The sequence below is a fragment of the Humulus lupulus genome, chromosome 6 (assembly GCF_963169125.1).
Source record: "Humulus lupulus chromosome 6, drHumLupu1.1, whole genome shotgun sequence".
NCBI lineage: Eukaryota > Viridiplantae > Streptophyta > Magnoliopsida > Rosales > Cannabaceae > Humulus > Humulus lupulus.
In genome coordinates, this window is record NC_084798.1 from 217,512,583 (window position 1) to 217,533,232 (window position 20,650).

Sequence of the window (20,650 nt, forward strand, 5' to 3'; positions counted from 1 at the left end):
TGATATAGTTACTGAGTTGTTATCTTTTTGGATAGTAAAATGTCTTGTGATATAGAATGACTCTGTACATGAATATTAATGCTTTCTTTAGTTTCTTCTTCTTTAGACTATAAGTATCTAACTTTAAAATGTTTCTATATCTTGGTTTCCATAGGTATCAAGTGTTTTCCTTTATAACAGAATAGAGATTGTAGGGAAAGATAGAAGAATATCACAGGCAGAGGAAAAACACTTTATCTGAGATATAGTTGACTTCTGACCACTTTTTGGTCAAGATTAAAGGTGGCAAAATAGGTTAAACATGCTAATACGACTTGAAACTTGCATTAATTTGGCCGGTTTGGATTTTAATTAAAAGGGGGTTGAATTAGTTTTAAGTTGAGGTTTCTAACTTGTATAATAAATGGGTCTTTACAGGGTTGACTTGCCTAATTCAAAAATTATGTGTTGAAAATTAAACACATATTTGTTTATGACTTTGACTTTATGGATTTTATGTATTTGATTATGAGATTATATTTTTAGTTAGATATAATTTTTTGTGGAGGTATTTTTGTTTTAATCCTCCATGCTTTTCAAAGCTAACAACTTTACTTAGAAGTTAGAATTTAATTGGTTAAATGAGTTTCAAAGCTTCAGTCTAAGACCTAAGATTCATGTCCAGCTACTAGAGAGAAATGTTTGCTATTCTAATGAGTTAGCCATTTACTTAAAGATTATCTAAGTTGAATATGTTTGATCATGCAGAAATAGTCTTGTACATTTTTGTGACAGTAGAGTATAAATGTTTTTTGTTTTTTTTTAGTTTTATTCAACCTTTTTCAGTTTATCTAATAAGAAAGGACAATAGTTATTATTACAGCTTCTGGATAGTAAAAAGCCTCACCTTCTCTCCTACTAGTCAAGCACAAAATCAATACAGAGTAAATAAATTTTTGAACTTTTCTAAAATATAATGAAAAAATGGAAAAAAATAATAAAATAACGTTCCAACGGATGTTTTATTATACATATATTTTTAGAGAAAGAGACAGTAATATGCTACATCTACAGAATACTGTTTATTTTATTAGTTTAATTTTTATGTTTAATATTTTATTAGCTTATCATTCAATTTTTTTATTCGTAACTAACTATTGAAGCACATGCAAGAATTGGACCTTCTCCGAACCTCCTCCCCACTGATGATTTTTTTTTTTTTTGAGAATCTCTTTTTCTTATTTATTTACTTTATATTTTTGTAATAAATAAAATATATTTAAAGATATAATATTTAAATGATGTAAAAAAAAATTTATGGTGTAATGTAAAAATTTGAAATAAAATAAAAAAATAAAGTTTATGTGATATGATATAATATAATTATGTGATATGATATATGTGTAGATTTTATAAATATTAAAAAATATTATAATAGCATTGATAGTTAAAAGAAAATATTTAAAATTAATAGAAAATATTTAAAAATATAGTATTTAGTATATAGTATAATGTAAAAGTTTGAAGTAAAATAATTTTTTTTTTTAAATATTTTAAATAATGAAGTAGACTACTCTATCGAAACTTTATCAGTGATTGATTGAGAATCATCACATACTTTAATGAACTTGTGAAATATATCAAAAAATATGTAACCATAGTAAACAAAACATATTGAACTTTTCAGCTTAATGAAAAAATTCTATATATATAAACGTGTCTTTACCTCATTCACAAGTTGGCTTAGATATTTAAAAAAAAAAATAGAAACACCGACATAAGGTGGGTCAATTGATAGCAAGTGGTAGCTGCCAATAGTTGATAAAGACCCTTTAAAGAAAAAGTAATCATTCCCAACCATTGACTGTAAAAACGAACGAATGAATCATTAAGTGCCTTTGAAACAGGGTAATTTCCTAAACAAAGACTTTTGTTCAAAACTGAGCTTTTGTTTTCTCTCTTCTCATCTGTTATTTTTCATAGAAAGCTTTTCAAGTTGAAAAACCATGGCTGCTGCACTGGTGGGCGGAGCTCTTCTCTCTGGGTTTCTTAATGTTTTGTTTGATAGGCTGGCTTCTAGAGAGGTCAGGGACTTCTTTGGAGCAAAGAAAGTCAACCGCAAACTGCTCAAAAAGTTAGAAACTAAGTTGCTGTCTGCTGCTGTTCTGCTAAATGATGCTGAGGAGAAACAACTCACAGAGCCAAATGTGAAGAAGTGGCTTGATGAGCTTAAGCAAGTACTTTATGATGCAGACCATGTGATGGACAAGATCAATTCTGAAGCTTTGAGACTCAAGTTGGAGAAAGGTCAAACCGGGTCAGGAAAAGCAAGTAAGTTGTTGAAGTTTGTCCCAACTGTTTTTATTCTATTTGAGAATAATGTAAAGCGTGAATTAGAGGGGATTCTTGGTGCATTAAACTTTCTTTTAGATCAAACAGTGTTACTTGGTTTGAAAGAAGTTGACCAAAAAAGACCACCACATAGATTATATTCCCCTTTGGTAGAAGAATATGGTGTTTTTGGAAGGAAGGAAGAGAAAGAGGCTATTGTTGAGTTATTATTGTCTGATGATGTTGGTGGAAATGGCTACAGAATATCTATTATTCCTATAGTGGGAATGGGTGGTGTTGGCAAAACCACCCTTGCTCAACTTGTTTACAAGGAAAGTAGTGTTCAAAGACATTTTGACTTGAAAGCTTGGGTTACTGTCTCGGAAGAGTTTGATATTTTTAGAATAACAAAGACAATTTTGGAGTCTGTCACTCTCAAGAAATGTGAGATTGAGGACATACATCAGCTTCAAATTGAGCTGAGTAAGGCTCTGACAGGGAAGAAGTTTCTCTTTGTTCATGATGATGTTTGGAACGAGAATTATCAGCTGTGGGATTTGTTGAAAAGCTCGTTTGAATCTGGTGCGCATGGAAGTAAGATCATTGTGACCACGCGTAGTAAAGTTGTGGCTTTGAAGATGGGAAACATTCCAATGTATGACCTTCAAACTATGTCTGATGATGATTGTTGGCAGTTGTTTTCAAAGCATGTCTTTAACAATACAGGCTCAGATGTACAGATGGAGTTGCTGGATATTGGCAAGCAAATTGTTAGAAAGTGCAAGGGCCTTCCTTTGGCAGTGAAATCAGTTTCAGGTCTTTTGCGTTCTGTTTCGAATTTAGAGGAATGGAGAACAATCCTACAAAGTGATGTGTGGGAGTTGCAATTTCAAGAAAATCAGAACAACAACATTCTTCCAGCTCTATGGTTAAGCTATCACTTTCTACCTCGGCACCTAAAGCAATGCTTTGCCTACTTCTCAATATTTCCTAAAGATTATACGTTTTATAAAAGTGAAAGGGAAAAGATATTCTTGTTGTGGATGGCAGAAGGTATTCTGCAACCCCAAGAAGGAAAAAGAATGGAAGATGTTGGAGAAGAGTATTTGAATGCCTTAATATCAAGGTCTTTCTTTCAACGGTCTACTCGAGATGAATCAACTCTCTTCATGCATGACCTTACTCATGATTTAGCTATACGTGTATCTGGTGAGTTTTGCTTTATAGATCACACATTTGAAGATCTACATAGCCTGACAAGCAAAACTCGCCATTTATCTTACATGAAAGGTTTTGATAACTTGAAGAAGCTAGAGGGTTCATTCGAAGCCAAACGTTTGCGCACCTTGCTGTCATTACCACTGTCACATAAGAATCTGTATTCCAAGCCAATGTTGACACAACAAGGGGTTCATGAGCTACTTCTAACAACAAGAGGATGCTTGAGAGTGCTCTCTCTGTCTCAATCTTCTATAGTAGAGTTGCCTGATTCTATTGGCAATTTAAAGCATCTAAGGTATTTGGATGTATCCGAGACAAGAGTTGCAGAACTACCTTGTTCGGTTTGTTCGCTGTACAATTTGCAGACATTACTGTTGTCAAGTTGCAAAGCTCTCACACATCTGCCAACCAATATTTCTAAGCTAATCAACTTGCGTCATCTCATGATTAGAGACACGCCTTTGAAAGAGATGCCACCGCAGATGTGCAACCTGACCAATCTTCAAAGACTAAGCGACTTTGTTTTATCCAAAGGTGATGGCTCTAGGATTAGTGAGTTAGGAGCATTACAATTTTTGTCTGGAAGCTTGTGTATTTTTGGATTGGAGAATGTGAATGATGTGAGGGATGCTGCAGAAGCCAACTTGGGGAATAAGAAGCATCTCAGCGAGCTTATTTTGATATGGGATGGTGAAACTAATGATTCCACAAAGGACAGGGAAGTACTTGAGGCACTCCAACCTCATGTGAACTTGAAGAAACTCAAAATCAGTGGTTATCCAGGTACAAACTTGCCAAATTGGGTAGCTCATCCATCTTATAGTAGTTTGGCCACAATCTCTCTGACTAGACTGACAAATTGTTGCTTGTTACCATCATTCAGCCAGCTAGTTTCATTGAGAGAGCTTCAAATATATAGACTGGATAGGTTTCTCACCATAGATGATGAGTTTTCTTCTTGTACTTCTCCCTTGGCTAATCCATTTCAATGCTTAGTAACCTTAGAGGTGTCTAGAATGAGCAAGTGGGAGTGGTCATTTGTTGATGGTGGTGACAATGAAGGCAGTGCTTTCCCATGTCTTAAAAAGTTTAGTCTAAACAGTTGTCGAAAGCTGAGTGTTGGACTGCCTGCTTGTTATCTCCCATCATTGGAAGAAATCACAATCAGAAAATGTCATGACATGGTTGCTGTATTTCCAACAAGTCCACACATTGACACTGCATATCCCTCCCTCGAAATCCTGCAACTCTCTTCTTGTTCAAGGCTAAAGTCATTTTCAAGAATGGGATTGCCGTCGAGCTTAAAATCAGTTGATTTTCGCGACTGCAGTGCGCTCTTTGCGAATCGCATGTGTTGGAATCTTCAAAGAGCCTCATCCCTTGTTAACTTCACAGTCTATGGATCACCTTTTGGTGGAAATGATGAAGTGGACATGGATTCATTCCCTGAAAAAGGCCTACTTCCATCTACTTTGAGGTGTCTCAGCATCTCAGGCTTTGAGAATCTTAAAGCTCTGAACAGCAAAGGCTTTAAACACCTCACTTCCTTTCAAGCATTGACTCTTCAAGAATGCCCCCAACTACAATGCTTACCAAATAAGGGCCTGCCTCAAACTCTCACTTCTTTGGAAATCTACAAGTGCCCTTCTCTAACTCCTAGATGCCGAAGAAAAATAGGACAAGATTGGTCCAAGATTCAACACATCTCTTCGATACGAATTGATCGAAAAGAAATATGATGAGCCAATCTCATCATTTCTGTCCTTTTTTTTTCTCAAAGGTACTTGATTTTTGCTCTTTCATTTACTCATTTTAGTGAAGAAAGTTCTTAGACTGTCTTTTAAGTTCTCATTTTTTTTAAACCAACAATTTTGCAGACCTCTGATCAATGATGCAAGAGTGATGAAGATGGAAAATGAGAATGCTATAATGGACTCTCGAAGCTTAAAAAGAGTATTGTTGTAACATAGAGGAAATGTAACTTAGTCTAGTAAGTAATCAGTGAGATTTGTTTTTTGTTTCATGTTTTATTTTCTAGGTGTTTGGTTGGTGAGAAAGTGAGCTGTAACTGTCTCTCTCTCAGTCTTTATTTGAGTGCTTTTGTTGCTCAAATGTAAACCAAAGGAATTTGACAATAACAGAAATAAAAAGCTTAAGGTCCAATTGTTTGATCTGAAGCCAATGGCTTCTTTTGAGTGTATATGAGTGTTATAACCAAGTGCAATAGAATGTTTTCCCTCATTGTAATTAGAAAAAAAAAATCATGAAATAAGCCAAATCAGTTGAAAAAATAATTTGTTAATCAAATTTTTTTTTCCTGAATTTTCCTCTGTTTTCAAATGTTCTCCCCTGTTTGTTCCTTTTTTTTCTCTTTTCCTTCCATTGGTTTGTATTTTCCTACCCTTGTCCACTGACCACTATTCATCTCTCAATTTCTTTTCTATGTCTGAATTATTTACTTATTTGTTTTATTTTATATAAATATTCCATGAATTTAGCTATTATTATAATCCTTTCCCACTTTTATCTCTCTCATTTTATCATGGAGTGGAATAGTAGTTTATAGGCAAATACTATTTTTAAATAATTTTTTTTTTCAATAGGAAAATATCAGTTTAGCCCATATATTTTGTTAAATAATAAAATTGATTGAAATAGTTTTTTATACCCAATTTTGGTCAAAAATTTAAATATAATATTTCATTCATAGCTTATTGACCACTTTCTTCACTACTCTGAACTCATCGTATCACTAACAACTCGATAATTGATCTTATAATTGAAAATATTTTAATAAAAATTAAATATAAAATATTATTTTAATTCATTTTGTAAAACATAAAGTTTTATTCAGACAAAACAGAATGTATTTTGCTTATTTCTTTTCTTTGCAATTTCTCAAAGAATAAAGGCATTAATTCAAAACATAAACTAGTCAATTCATGAAGGTCCACCACTACTTTTTACTCTTCACTTATCCAAATCAATTTGTTTCTTCTTACCTTCAAACAACCAATGACAATTCAATAAATTAACAATATAGGAACAACTTCTATAGACTTGTCAAATCAGCCCTACCTATCTTTTTTTTTTATATTAAATAACATTATATCAAATCAACCCTATCTATCTTCTATAGACTTTTGGACCATACAGGAGTCAATAAATACTTGAAATTTCTATGTAGTTTCTATGAGACAATATACTTTGAGTAAGGTCACCTATTTGTATTTTCTATCATGCGATGATGCAATCCATAAATCACACAAAAATAATATAAACTTAACTTGAGTTAAAATGCACTAGCTTGTTTCACATTGTTTTTTCATTTAAATGGCTGTGAAAGCCAATCACTTTTGTATTGAAAATTACTTATGCATTAGTAGAATTATCATATATATTTTTTTTCTATACTTTTGCTGCTTTGATTATTTTTACAATCTTAGTTTGTAGTGAATATTGATAAAGCAAAGTGGCTATTATAATGGTCATGTGAGAATAATATCATTAATTTCACTGCTACATAAAAAAAAAAAAAAAACCATTAATTTCACTCCAAATGTGGGGCTACTGGTAGTTACACTTGGGGCTGGGCTCCTCAACATATTCATATAGTCATAATCAATCACATGCTTCTGTTTGGGTGTTATAATTTTGGCAGTGTTAGCTCCTTCTTGTGATTTTTCATAAACATATGTGCATTTGTTATAAACAACTTCCCAAAGATGTAAGGTATAATAATTTTCTAAACATGATATGTAATATATATATATATATATATAGAAGATTTCTCCATCGTTATTATCATGGGTACTAATAATTATGATGATGTGGCAACATAGTGACTTGGTATAGCAAGTCACCAAGAGGTAAATATTTTTTTTCTACAATAATTTCGAATTTAGTTATTTTTTTTTTGTCATAATTAATGTTGTTTCTAACCAATGAGAGACACATGCTATATTTAGAAATTGACATACATTTGAAAAATGAAAAAGTTTACAATATTATATTTTCATCATAAGTACACGTTTTTCATTAGGAAACAATTCCAAAAATTTAAAAAAATTAAAATTTATTTTTAGAAATATTAATTAATACTATAAATATAGACCATTGATCTTAATTCAATGGTTAATATAGTAATCATTAAAAGTTCACCCATACATATATATACATAGGGAGCTGCTTTCTGTAGAAGCATTTTCTATTTTTGGCATTTGGAGAATTATAACACAATTTTTTTCTTGCTTTATGACATAGATTATAGTTATAACGTGTATCCCGCTAATTTTTAAACAATTCCAATAAATTTATAGTGCCGAAATAAGAGTTCACATGGTCTGTTTTCCATGCGTATAAAAAAAATTAAACACATGTGTAACTGACTGTTTGAATTCTGATTTCAGCACTGTAAATTATTTGGAATTTTTCGAAAATTGGCAGGATGCCTGTTATAACTATAACATACGTCATCATGCAAAAAAAATTAAGTTATAATTTTTCCAAGTCCAAAAAATAAAAAAATGTTCCTACGGTAGGGAGAAAAGTGATATCCCTACCTAAGAAAATCCCTATACTCATTTATATAGATTTGTTGCAACTATTTAACATTTCAATTTTATTGGGATCTCATTGGTGTATGACAAGAATTATGAGGCTCTATCTAAAAATCAATTGGTGATTAGTAGAGTTACTCATGTTCTTATTGGCAAAGAGACTAATATGATGAGTACTTTTCAAGGCTTTTTCAGAAATTCTTCATGACTGTTTATGCACTTGTAACCACATACTGGAGAGAAGAAGAAGAAGAAGAAGAAGAAGGCTTCAAAGAATATTTTGTAGCTACTCTTGGATTTTAGAATCTAAGAGTAGAGTATGTATTATGTATATCTTTGTTATAATAATAAAAAAAATGGTGATATATTAGCTAGTGTGTGAAAGGACTTCTCTTGTTTTGAGGGTGTATTATTGATATTATAGTGGATTTGACTAGGGTCTAAAACCCTGCCGTGGTTGTATGATTATATTGGTCCGAACCAAGTAATCTGGTGTTTATTCTGTGGTTGTTTTGTTCTTGCTGCCATATCTTGACTCTTAATTTCTACAATGCCTTAATCAGTAGTTGGACCACTTGGAATGTTCACAGAAGAAGGTAACTAATAGTTGAAGCTGCTCTATATTTCTTTCATTAGGTTTTCTCTTTAATTGTGACAATGAAATCTTTACCGCCCACCAATTTTCATCAAAGAGCTAGAGTTGAATATACATATATATATATATATATATGTGTGTGTGATGATCCTCGTATGAACCTTCATATCCCAAGGACAAGAAGGGTGTCTTCTCCTTAATTTCTTGCCAATTTTTTTTTTAATAAATAATAAAAGTCATGTATTGCCTTTTGAGTCCAACTTAATATTTTACTCTTCTATAGTGTGAGAGCCATCATGACCGTCAAAGGTTGAGACCAAATTTACAACGTCCTCTTAATTCAGGACCGCTACATTGTGTAATTAAATAGTGCTTAACTCGCTAAATGAGTCATTTGGACTTAAACTGTGTAATTGAAACTAACCACATGTTTAGGTATTAAAAATTTCGGTCAAAAGTCAACCATTTCATTTAAAAGCGTTTAATCTTAATACACACTACTACAAAAACACCATTTTATGACATTTTTTTAGGATACTCACTTAAATGCAAGTATTGAAAACATCTCCTGGACTTTTTAGGACTCACACGAGTTCTTAAAGAATTCCGCGAGCCCTAAAAACTGATGCGTGTTCTAAAAGTTTGATTTTTTTTTAAAAAATACACCTCTTGGACTTTTGTGAGTCCTAAAAGAATTCTTTGCGCGAGCCCTAAAAACTGATGAGTGTCCTAAATTCTAGATTTTTTTTCTACATTTTTAATATTATTAACTTTTTATTTATAATAATTTTTGTATAAAAATTTAATTTAATTATGATATAAAGAATAATATACTTAAATTTTATTTTAAAAAAATTATAAGTTGTTAGTTTTTAAATATAATTAGAAAATAAGAATTAATAATATATCATTAATATTTTATTGTATTTTTTTTCTTAATATCATTAAATTTTGTATTTAAAATTAAAATAAAAACTAAAAATTCTACCCAAGCCACGTTTTTTTCCTATTCCCCTAAACCTTATCTCTTTCTCTTTCTCACTTCTCAGCCGCAACACTCACCCTCTCAACTCCCTCTCCCTCACGCTCGGCGAACAGCACGAACGACGAACGATCGTGGGTATTGGGAAAACGGTGGGGGCTTGAGGGCCGGTCATGGGCATACGACGCAAACGATAAGGGTTCAGGGGTCTTGGCTGACTCGGTCTTGTGCATGGGTCGTGGGTGGCTCAGTCTCGCAGAGGGGTCGTGGGTGATGGTGTAGGTAGCGGCGTGACAATGTGGCTGGGCTCGACGTCGTGGATGTAGGCGCAAGCGGGGGGCTCGACATCATTGGCTCAATCGACTGTAAGGCGTGGGGTGTCCATGAGTGCTGGGTAATTTTTTTTTTTCTCTCTGTTGGGGTAGATAGGGGGAATGATGTGGTATTATATTCTGTTTGTCCTCCTTTGGCTCTTACTGTTTTGGACTTTGAATTTGGTGTTGGAATATTACTTTATTCTAAAATTTTAGTCAAATTTTATCATCTTTCTTTAGTAGAGAGGATGATTAATGATGATGGTATGAATGTTTTGTTTTGGATATTATTTAGTTGGTAGGGGATGAGGGCATTGGAGGGTCACCAACAAAATAAACCCCTCATATGTTCTGCAAAACTCTTACAACTTATGATACCAGTACGCATGGAGGGTTCTCTGTTCCTCGAAGAGCTGCAGATGACTGTTTTCCTCCACTGGTGTGTTTTATTTTGCTGTTTCCTACAGAAAAAATTAGTTTATTGGTTCTAGTTTAACTATGGCATAAATCAACTATATCTTTTCTTTTTCAAAGGATTATTAACAGAGGAAGCCCTCCCAAGAACTTGTTGCGAAGGACCTGCACGGGGTAGAGTGGAGATTTTAACATATTTATAGAGGTAAGTTCTATACAATTCTGTTGTATGATTTGATTGATGAAAGAATGTTGAAATCTCAGTATACATTTACTTGTCAGGTCAGCCAAGGAGACATCTGTTGACTACAAGATGGAGTATTTTTATAAACGAAAAGAATCTAGTTTAAGGGGATGCAATGCTCTTTTTGAGGTAATACATGCTTTATAGCTCTTTGTAACATTGCTACAGAACACTGGTACCATTATTGTTTGAGTTGCAAGCTTGGTCCCATTCTTTATATTGTAAGATTCAACCAAAAAAGAAGGCATTTTTGAACTTAAATAAGCATGTTCTTGTCAAGTAGGAATATTGGTGTTTTTTTCTTCCATGTATTAAAAGTGTTGTTGTGCCTTGTAGTACTTGTTTTCTTTCCCTTGTTTTTTTTCTGTAGTTTTTTTTTTTGTATATATTTAAGAGGAAAAACACTTATATCTCAAATGTAATTAAGTGTCAAATATTAATTGTATCTATTTGTAGCTATTCTTATAATCCTCTCTCCTCATGGTTTTTTCAATATTTTTGTGGTGTTGTTGATGTTATCGTGTATCTCTTACTTGTTGCCTTTAGTGGTTAATTTTGATGTTTCATATGGTAACTTATTTTATTTTTCACTCTGAGTTTGGGTTGGGAAAGACTTGTTTTTTTTTTTTATCCACAGTCTTTGGTCTTGCTGGTAAGGATAGTGTGAGTTTTTTTTATTCTAGAGTGGCTTATGGTTGTTTGGGAGTGAGAGATTGTAGCAAAATACTGTTTTAGTTTGTATCTGCTTTTCACTACCGAGATCATTATTTATCTCTTTGGTGTAAGGTTATAGATTTCGTCTTGTTGTTTTCTTGACTTTTTCTAAATTTGGTTTGACCAAAAGTTTTGATATCTCTATAGTATTTTAAAAGAATTCAAATTGTCTCAAATAATCACATATTAAACAATAGTTGACATAAATAGTCTACAAGAAATAACTTGAAGAAATGGGTTTTGTATTCTTTTAAGAGTATGGATCATTGTGTATTTGTTTTCCTCAATTTAAGCTTATATTATGATGATTCATTTTGTCCAATTGAGTCTTGTGATGGACCCAAAATGAGTATGTTTTAAATATTTATATCGCAAGCGCACGAATCATATATGAAATATAGTGATCGTGTAAGCAAGGATATCGAACCCAAAGGAGTTGTCTTAAAATCGAAAAGAAAACTATTTTAAACCAAAATTAATAAATTCTAACCTAGCTCCAAAGATTGATGAGATTTTTGTATAAAGAAAATAAAATAAAAGATAATAATAAAGAAATTAAAGACAATATATAAAAATAAATTAAAATAGAAATCAAGATGGTAAAATAAGATTATTAAGGATTAGAATCCACAAAATATAAGTTCAATAATATTTATAAGTATATTGATTCCCAAGTTTTAGTGATAGTTAAAATAAATCCAACTATCATTTTCCAAATAGATTAATAATTTTAAGCACAAATTACTTCTAAAAAGATAAGATTTTTCTTCACCTTTCAAAATTATAATTTCAAAGCATTTAGTGTAAATCAATCTAATGAAATAATAAATAAAACAATGAACATTATTTATAAGGCAAAACATAATATTTTTGTTCTAAGCATGGATGTGTGCAATTTAATGACACATCTTACATAAAGAATATTATGTTTTTTGCAAAATGAAGAACAAAGTGCATATTATCTAACAATCCAAAATATGATATTTAAGATGAAAGAAAATATTTGAAGAAGAAAATCCATAAACTTTATTGCACAAAATGGGAAATCAACACACAACATAAATACTATCTAGTTACATATTGTTTCATCATCACCTTAATAATCTTAAAAATATTATGTTGACGCCGTTTTTCGTCAACAGTGAATAAAGAGCACGAAAACAATAAATAGTTATGGCCAGAAAAATACAATAAAACAAATGAGATTTTTTATGTGGTTCAGCAGTTAACTCTGCCTAGTCCACGAGTTTTTGTTATTAGAACTTAAGGTGATTTCTGGAAATTCTTCAAGAATGAATTCTCCAAAGTTTCTCCTCAGATCACAAAATTTCCCTCCTCTACAATGGTACATGACTTCTCTATTTATAGAGGAGATCTCAGAATACTATCCCACACATTTCGGGAAGTTATTCTCTATATGTAAATAAATTTAATGACATTAAAAGCCTGTAACTCCTATATACAAGGAAACGTCCCCTGAAGACCAGGGGGCGTATAACTGAATAATAAATACCCCTTTATTATAGGGGATTTACAACAATGAATGTAGATTGCGTCTCTCCAAAATGACTCACTAAGATATTCAAAGTTATCAATCTACATCGTCAGTGTCGTGCCCACCCATGTCTCTTAACGACTTTCGAGTTGTAGCATTTTCCCCTAGATCATGTGGCTTCGAGCTCATACTTATGTCAGGCTCGGAACCCTTGATCCGAGGTCATCCAAGAATAGACGTACTTCGATGTCTGTCTTTCGAGCTTGTGAGGATTTCGAGGCTACCATCTTTGAGGTTGCCCCCTGCTTTGTAGGTTCGGTGCCTAGGTGGCGGACACGCGTTCCAGACATTACAAGCCCATTCCTGACGAATCCAGCTTTTGAGATCACAATTCTTAAAGCTCGAAATCTGGGTGTAACATTTTGTCCCCTCAAAAGTATTTGTTCGAATCCTATGAGAAGGAAACTTTTGAACTACTTTCTTTGGGAACCGCATCGTCACACATACTTGAGGGTGAACACATGTCAGTTGGGTATTGCTCATCCAAGGTACTCGGGTACCTTGGAAATCCGCCCAAGATCGTTCGCCTGCCACCTTTTTGGTGCCATCTTGTCATTTGTCCCTGGCCGTCGGATTTTATAAGGATTCTGGCCAATGGCTCAGATTAATCCCTTTTTATCACTTTTACTATCTATATATAAGGCCCTGGACATCTTCTTCCTCTTATTTTACACTCATTAGAGAAAAAAGAAAAGAGACAAACCCAGAAGCCATCCCAGAGAGCTTTTTGCTTTTGCATGTTCTCCTAGCCGAAGAAACAAAGGACCGCCAGTTTGTTCGAAATCGTAAGGTTATACCTGCAGCCTCTCCTTCAATCAATGATTTCTCTGCAATCGCCATCATTGTGTAAGTATCTGATGATCTTTTCGTTTTCCTTTATGTCATTTTCTGTCTGTGTTGTTCTTTTATTTTTGGGAATGTACTGGCTTATTTTTTAGTTTGACATGCTAGGAAGCTCTGGCCGATAGGCATTTAAGTTTAAGTTTCCACGCTAGGTTTAAGTCACTGGTTCCAAATCCTGTTTTGATGTAGAACAAGCTCAAACAAGGTCTCTTTTTTCTGGGTTTTCAAAATTTAAAAGACATATCTTGCACACCAAGATATCTGGTACAAAATCTTGGTTTTAAAGAATGCACGATACCCAAGACTACCATTTCAGAATAACCGTCACCTTTTCCCCTAATATTTCGGGATTCTAAAAAATTAGATCCACTCCCCTCCTTTTCCTCGTAGAATACACGTTCTGACCCTTAATCGGGTCTCTAGGATCGAGCTCGTTTCGTACCCAAGCACTTTCCGAGATTTTCTTGCCAAGCTCGTAATTCTTGAATCCTTGCATGCATGACCCTCACCATTTTTTCTTTCTCGCTAGATGTCACAGAATCTGGAAAGACGGTGGGGGTCGCTGCTGGCAATTTCATATTTGCCAAAAACTCCGAGCCCAGAATCGCTGTTTGCTCGAAACCAACGTCTGATTCGTGAATACGATCTCGCGCGCAAACAGGAAGAAACCCGAGCTCACTATCGCCGCCAAATCGTCGAGGTCATAGAAAAGAAGAGGAGAATCCTTCGAGAGGCTCTTTATCCAGAAACTGATTCAGGGCCCAGGCTGATCCCCCTCGACCCTAGGCTAAAAGTGACCATCGCGTACAGCCCGGGAGAGCTTCAATTCTCATTAATGGGGGAGCCCTCTACCTCGCAGTCGAGGAGGAAGTTCTTCGAGGCCGAGCACTACTGGAACTCGGTTACCTCGCTAGGTCAGATAAATGATATTCTGGCCTTCCATGGTCTCAGACTGTTCGACTCCTTGAGGTGCCGAGCTCCTACCTCCCAAGAGCGAAGCTGTCGCGCCCCAGGAGATGGAAATCCTGATAACAAGCTGAGGTATGTGGCTTGGAGCCAGGAGCATATAAAGGCAAGAGCGTTGTTGCCTTTGAAGTCTTTCTTCAAGGACTTCGTTGGGCTGGCTCCATTCCAGCTCAACCCCAATTCGTACAGGGTTCTGTCTGCCCTGAAGTCGATTTACAACAAGCTGAAGTGGGAAGGACCCACGCCAGAAGAGATCTTGTATCTCTTTTGTTTGAAAAGTAATCCCTCCCGAGCTCGGGGAGGAGGTGGCTTCTATTACCTCTCGAGCTACCCAAAGGAGAAAAAGATGTTTGAGGATCTTCCCAACCATCCTCCTGATTTTAAGAAGGCCTTCTTCTGGATGGATGGCCTATCTCCGTCACGATGCTATTCCTTAAGACACATCCATAAGTACCCCAACTTCCTTTATCTCTGTGTTCGAACTTTTATCTATAGGCTTGCACTTAGTTGAGTTGTATTTTATTTTCCAGCCAACTATCATCGCCCCACTCCTTCTGACGAGATGAAGGGGCGTAGGGAGACCCTACTCCAACTACCTTATGGCAGGAGATCACTCTCATACCTTTTGCATGAAGGTAAACTTCGAGCTTGCGGGCTCTTGGAAGATGGCCAGTCCACCTCGGACTGGTCTAACAAAAAATATGAGTGCTGGGATCTCGTGCCCTTGCCAACAGGCGCCCTTCCCCCGAGAAGTGAGGTGAGGCCCTCGCCTCCAATTCGCCGGAGGAGCCCACAATCAGGGAATGAGGCCAACGATGAAGCCTCGAGCTCGGGCTCGGATGATCAAGGTACAGTCATCCTAAGCTCAAAAATGTGGTCCCCCACCTTACTAAAACACAAACCCGATAGGTAAGTGTTGTGCCAGGACGATAGGAACCACTTCTATGTGTGGACTTGGGTAGATGAACGGGTTCATAGGTTCGATAGCTGGCTTGGGCAATACGATACTATGTATAGTCTGAATGAGGTATGGAACGGAATAGCCGTCCAATACGAAACCAATGATTATAGGGACCTTTTGACATCCACATATGGGGAAGGTACTCCCCCTGCCTCTTCTGAAGATGGGGGAATTTCATGGTCTCCGAGCTCAAGCTCGGGGGAGAATTCCAGTTAGGTCTTTCTCTACTTGGTTTTTTTTTTATTTTTTTTTTATATCTTCAAAGTTTGTTAGCACTATGCTTAACCTCGATTGGAACTGTGCAAGTGCTATGGATTCCGACCTTGACAATATCCTTGAGAGTGGCGGTGCCAAGAGGAGCAAACACCCCAGGGGGTCGCGAAAGGTTGACCGGCCTACCAAGGTCCTTAAGAGGACCAAAAAGACACCTCCTCCCCCGGCTCCGCCTGCCACGAGCTCCACTGTGGTGCCGACTTCACAGGTCGGTGCCTCTGTTATGGCCGAGCCTCAACCTCCTATAGTGGTTCACCCGACACTCGGTCCACCTCCTAAAAAGCCTTCTGCTTCTCTAACTCACAAGCTGTCGGTTTCTACTCACGTTGAGGAGTATGTAATTGGCAATGTTGTTGGATCTCATGGGGCTACGCTGGGCTCGGACGTCTTGTCCCGAGTGGGCCAGATTTTTAGCAGTTTCGACGCTCCCCAATGGCAATTTTTGAACAACGCTCGAGACTGCACTGCCCTCTACGAGAAGAGTATCGAGCTTGCTGCCGCGGTAACTTTTCTTCCTTTTTTTTCTTAGATATATTTATAGACGGTCCGAGTGTTAATGATAATTTTTTATTTTTGCGTGTCAGATTCTTGCTGTTTCTGCCCAGCTCAACTATAAGTTGAACAGCGAGATCCATTCAAGCAAGTCCTATGCTCAGGAGGCGAAGGATCTTCAACTCAAACTGAGTGATGACCTAAGGGCACCAAATGCAAAGCTTGAGGCAGGAGCCGAGGAGCTTAAGGCCAAGGCATCTGAGCTTGGGAAGCTGAATGCTAGGCTCGCGGAGCTTGAGAAGGAGAATGCCAGGCTCGAGGAGCTTGAGAAGGAGAACACTCGGCTCCAAGAGGCTAATAAAAAGCTCGAAGAAGACCAAGCCGCCACTTTTGATATAATTGAGGGTGAAAAGGCTCGCCTCCTTGCCGAGTATAAAGAGAAGAAGGACCAGGCGGTCGATCTGGCAATGTACAGAATATGGGCCAATAACGACGACCTCGATACCAGCTTCCTAGGCCCTCTTGAGGCAAAGCTCCTAGATAAGTGGAATGCTCGACTTGAGGCAGAGGAGGCTACTCGGGAGGCCGCCACCGAGGCTACTCAGAAGGATAGTCATGCTATTCGTCCTGAGGGGTCTAGTGCCGCTGATGCTGAGAAGGCCAAGGAAACTGCTCCTTCTTGAACCTCACCTCGGGGCTGCGTCCCTTCATTTTTGTAATTGTTTTATTTTATGCCTGTAGGGCTGATACAATTTCTTTTTCTTTTGATACTCATGCTTTTCATTTCTTGGTTTGAAATATTTTGCACATTTTATATTAAAGAATCGCGTATGTTTATTTATTTGTACAAACATAGTTTGGATTTAGGCTCGAGGCTCAATGCATTCATGCACCGTTTGCTTGAATTATCCGTTTCCGATCTCATTATTCATCAAGGTCGGATATTACTTTAACCATGAACCCGAAAGTATTCGTATGGTGTGTAATGCAAACAGTTTAGTTATATCTTATTGTTTAGTTACTTTTTCTCGTCCTCGGTTATCTCTCCAAGGTTATGAGTTCGAAACTATTTTTTATGAGATACTCCAGCCTCGATCTCGACTTATCTCGAAGTAGGTTTATGTTCCATCTTATCGTCGATTAGTTTTAGCTGGTTTGCTCCAAACCTGTTAAGGTTGTGTTTGGTTTGTAATCCATACACTCATATTTTTAATCTAGTTCGCATATTTGGTTACATCCAAACATATTTATCTTTTGATAATTTGGTTACATCCAAACTATGTAAGCTCGCGCATCTGGAGGAAGCAAAGGGACGATGGCCCGAAGAATTGCCCCAAGTCCTATGGGGATATAGGACTACAGCTCGAACATCAACGGGACATACCCCATTCTCTCTAGCATACGGTTGTGAAGCTATGTTACCTATCGAGGTCGAAATCCCAACAATTCAAACTCACATTTATGACCAAAGCTCGAACCACACTCAGCTCGAAGAAACCTTAGACTTGATCGAAGAAAGAAGAAACGAAGCTTAGCTGAGGAACGCTGCCTACTAGCAACGAGCTACCAGGTACTTCAACAAAAGGGTTCGAGATCGAAAGTTCGGTGTGGGAGATCTGGTGCTAAGGCGTGTATTTTTGGCAACGCGAGACCCAGCAGCTGGCGTGCTCGGGCCAAATTGGGAAGGACCCTACCAGATAGAGTCAGTCATCCGACCCAGTGTCTACAAGCTAGCGAGATTGGATGGGAGCCTGGTACCGCGAGCATGGAATGGCGAACACCTAAGACCTTACTATCAATAGTGTAGGAAGGATGTTGCTGTAACCATGCTTGGTTATCTGTACTGTTTTGCCTAATTTTGGATTTTATCAAATAAAGATTTATTTTGTCTAATATGGTTTATTTTTGCAATCTCTCTTAATCTAATAACCTATGATCACATTCATAGGATATTAAGGGGGCATTATTGGTATATATAAATACCACCAGCTTAAAAAATAAAGTAACATATACGAAATACATGCAAGTGTTTGGTTATATCCAAACTATCTTAGCTGGGATGATGAGGCGGGCAGTATTCATTTGTAGAACTTTTTATTTATTTATTTAAAGTTTAATTTATTAGAGATTTAATTTACTAAACTACTTTTATATTTTCATGTTTGGCGGAGACAATAAATATTAATAGTTGTAATTTTTTTTATTTATTTATAAAATTTTAATTTTATTTATAATTAAATAATATTACTAAAAAGTTAAATAATTATTAATATATTAAAATTAAAATTTATTAATTAATATTAATATATTGAAAGTCTCAACCTTTACCGGCGCAAAAATGCGTCAATACAAATATCCACCTTTCCCGGTGTAAAAACGCGCCATTAAAAGACACATATTTTGCCGGCGCAATTTTGCGCCACTAAAATAATCATATTTTGCTCGCGCATTTTTGCATCGCTAAAAGTGTTTTCTAATATAACGCGATAAATTTTTTTCCCGGCACATTACGTTTTGCGTCGGTAAAAGTGCCATTATCGACGGGGGTACGTCGTGGCTTTTTGCCAACGCAAAATTGCATCGGCAAAACATACAGGGCTTTTGTTGACACAATACCTGACTTTTGCCGGCGCAAATTTGCACCAGCAAAAGTCTAGTATTTTGTAGTGTAATGATCATTTAATTTGGATTTCTCTAGTATTATGCTGAGCAGGAAAAGTTTCAATTGCATTTAATTGTATATATATACTTCCTCCAAAATACATATGTATACATATATACAAGCAACGTGAAATATGCATGTTTGCTTAGTTTTATTTATATAATTTATTAATTATTTTTATTAAATTTATATTAATATTTTTATCCTTAATTCTCAATAATCAGATTTTTGGTCTTAAAGTACCTAATCCCAAGTCTTGCAGTAACTTTCTAAAGTTTTGGGACCAAATACCACATTTTGTCCCATTTGGTTACAAATCTGTAACTATTTGTAACCTGTTGAACACATGCACACTACCACATGCACATGTGACCATCGTGACCCCATGGTTCAACATCAAGGCAATCATGGCTTCTCCTCTACACCACCACAACCATCTTCTCGGCCACCACAACCAACCCATCACCACCACCAACCTTAACTCTTCTTCCACGTCAACCATTGAGCCAACTTCCATGTCCGCATCTACCATTCATCACCCATCACCAAAACATCACAAACTTCAAGCCTTATCATATTAAACCATTTCTAGCCCCTTAATGACGGTTTCTGGTCCCAAAACACAGATTAAATCCATATAAAATGCCTCACAAATTCATAGCCATCCTAGGAAATGAAAATATAAAATCGGAACCGTAAACTACGAAGGAAATCTATGAATATATACCTCTTACTGTGGCCGGTTCTTGGTGTGTTCTTTCTTTTCCTCAACTTATTACACAACACTATGAACATAACAAAACCATTTTACATGAATTTGGTACTCAGAATCTAAGAGAAAAATCAACGCAAAGGTATGTTCGGACTTAATTATTACTCACTCTTAAATAAAAAAATTCACAGAATAATGTTTACATAAAAGATAATAATAAAAAAAAATTCCGGGTTATTATAGGAGTATTGGCTCCTGATTTTACTGTCGACTTACCAGAACATGATCCGGACGAGGACGATGATGCTCACGGGGGCGGGGATGATGAGGCGGGCAGTACTCATTTGCAGAACTTTTTTATTTATTTATTTAAAGTTTAATTTATTAGAGATTTAATTTACTAAATTACTTTTATATTTTCATGTTTGGTGGAGACAATAAATATTAATATTTGTAATTTTTTTTATTTATAAAATTTTAATTTTAATTTTATTTCTAATTAAATAATATTACTAAATAATTAAATAATTACTAATATATTAAAATCAAAATTTATTAATTAATATTATTATATTGAAAATAGAATTAGTAATATTATCAAAAAATTTATTTAAAAAATACTTTTACCGACGCAAAATTACGTTGGCAAAAGTCTCAACCTTTACTGGCGCAAAAATGCGTCACTACATATATCCATCTTTCCCGGCGCAAAAACGCGCCACTAAAAGACACATATTTTGCCGGCGCAATCTTGCGCCACTAAAAGAATCATCTTTTGCCGGCGCATTTTTGCGCCGCTAAAAGTGTTTTTCACAATAACGCGACAAATTTTT

General features: G+C 35.7%; 1 protein-coding gene and 1 long non-coding RNA gene across 3 annotated transcripts; both read left to right on the forward strand.

The window, feature by feature from the left end:
* Positions 1 to 1,907: 1,907 nt before the first annotated feature.
* LOC133783335 (putative disease resistance RPP13-like protein 1) lies at positions 1,908 to 5,708 on the forward strand. Its single transcript, XM_062222945.1, has 2 exons — positions 1,908 to 5,311; positions 5,409 to 5,708. The coding sequence occupies exon 1, from the start codon at positions 1,986 to 1,988 to the stop codon at positions 5,268 to 5,270; it is 3,285 nt and encodes a 1,094-aa protein (XP_062078929.1). The 5' UTR covers positions 1,908 to 1,985; the 3' UTR covers positions 5,271 to 5,311; positions 5,409 to 5,708.
* Positions 5,709 to 9,719: 4,011 nt separating this feature from the next.
* LOC133784507 (uncharacterized) lies at positions 9,720 to 11,722 on the forward strand. Of its 2 annotated transcripts, none has more exons than XR_009871374.1 (4): positions 9,720 to 10,061; positions 10,277 to 10,420; positions 10,516 to 10,600; positions 10,678 to 11,722. It is a non-coding gene; the product is annotated as an uncharacterized LOC133784507 (long non-coding RNA). The 2 variants fall into 2 exon arrangements; XR_009871373.1 differs by having other exon boundaries at positions 10,683 to 11,722.
* Positions 11,723 to 20,650: the final 8,928 nt, after the last annotated feature.

What these genes read in the sequence shown, in the direction of transcription:
- LOC133783335 (XM_062222945.1), top strand. Translation starts at nt 1,986, where the DNA reads ATGGCTGCTGCACTGGTGGGCGGAGCTCTTCTCTCTGGGTTTCTTAAT.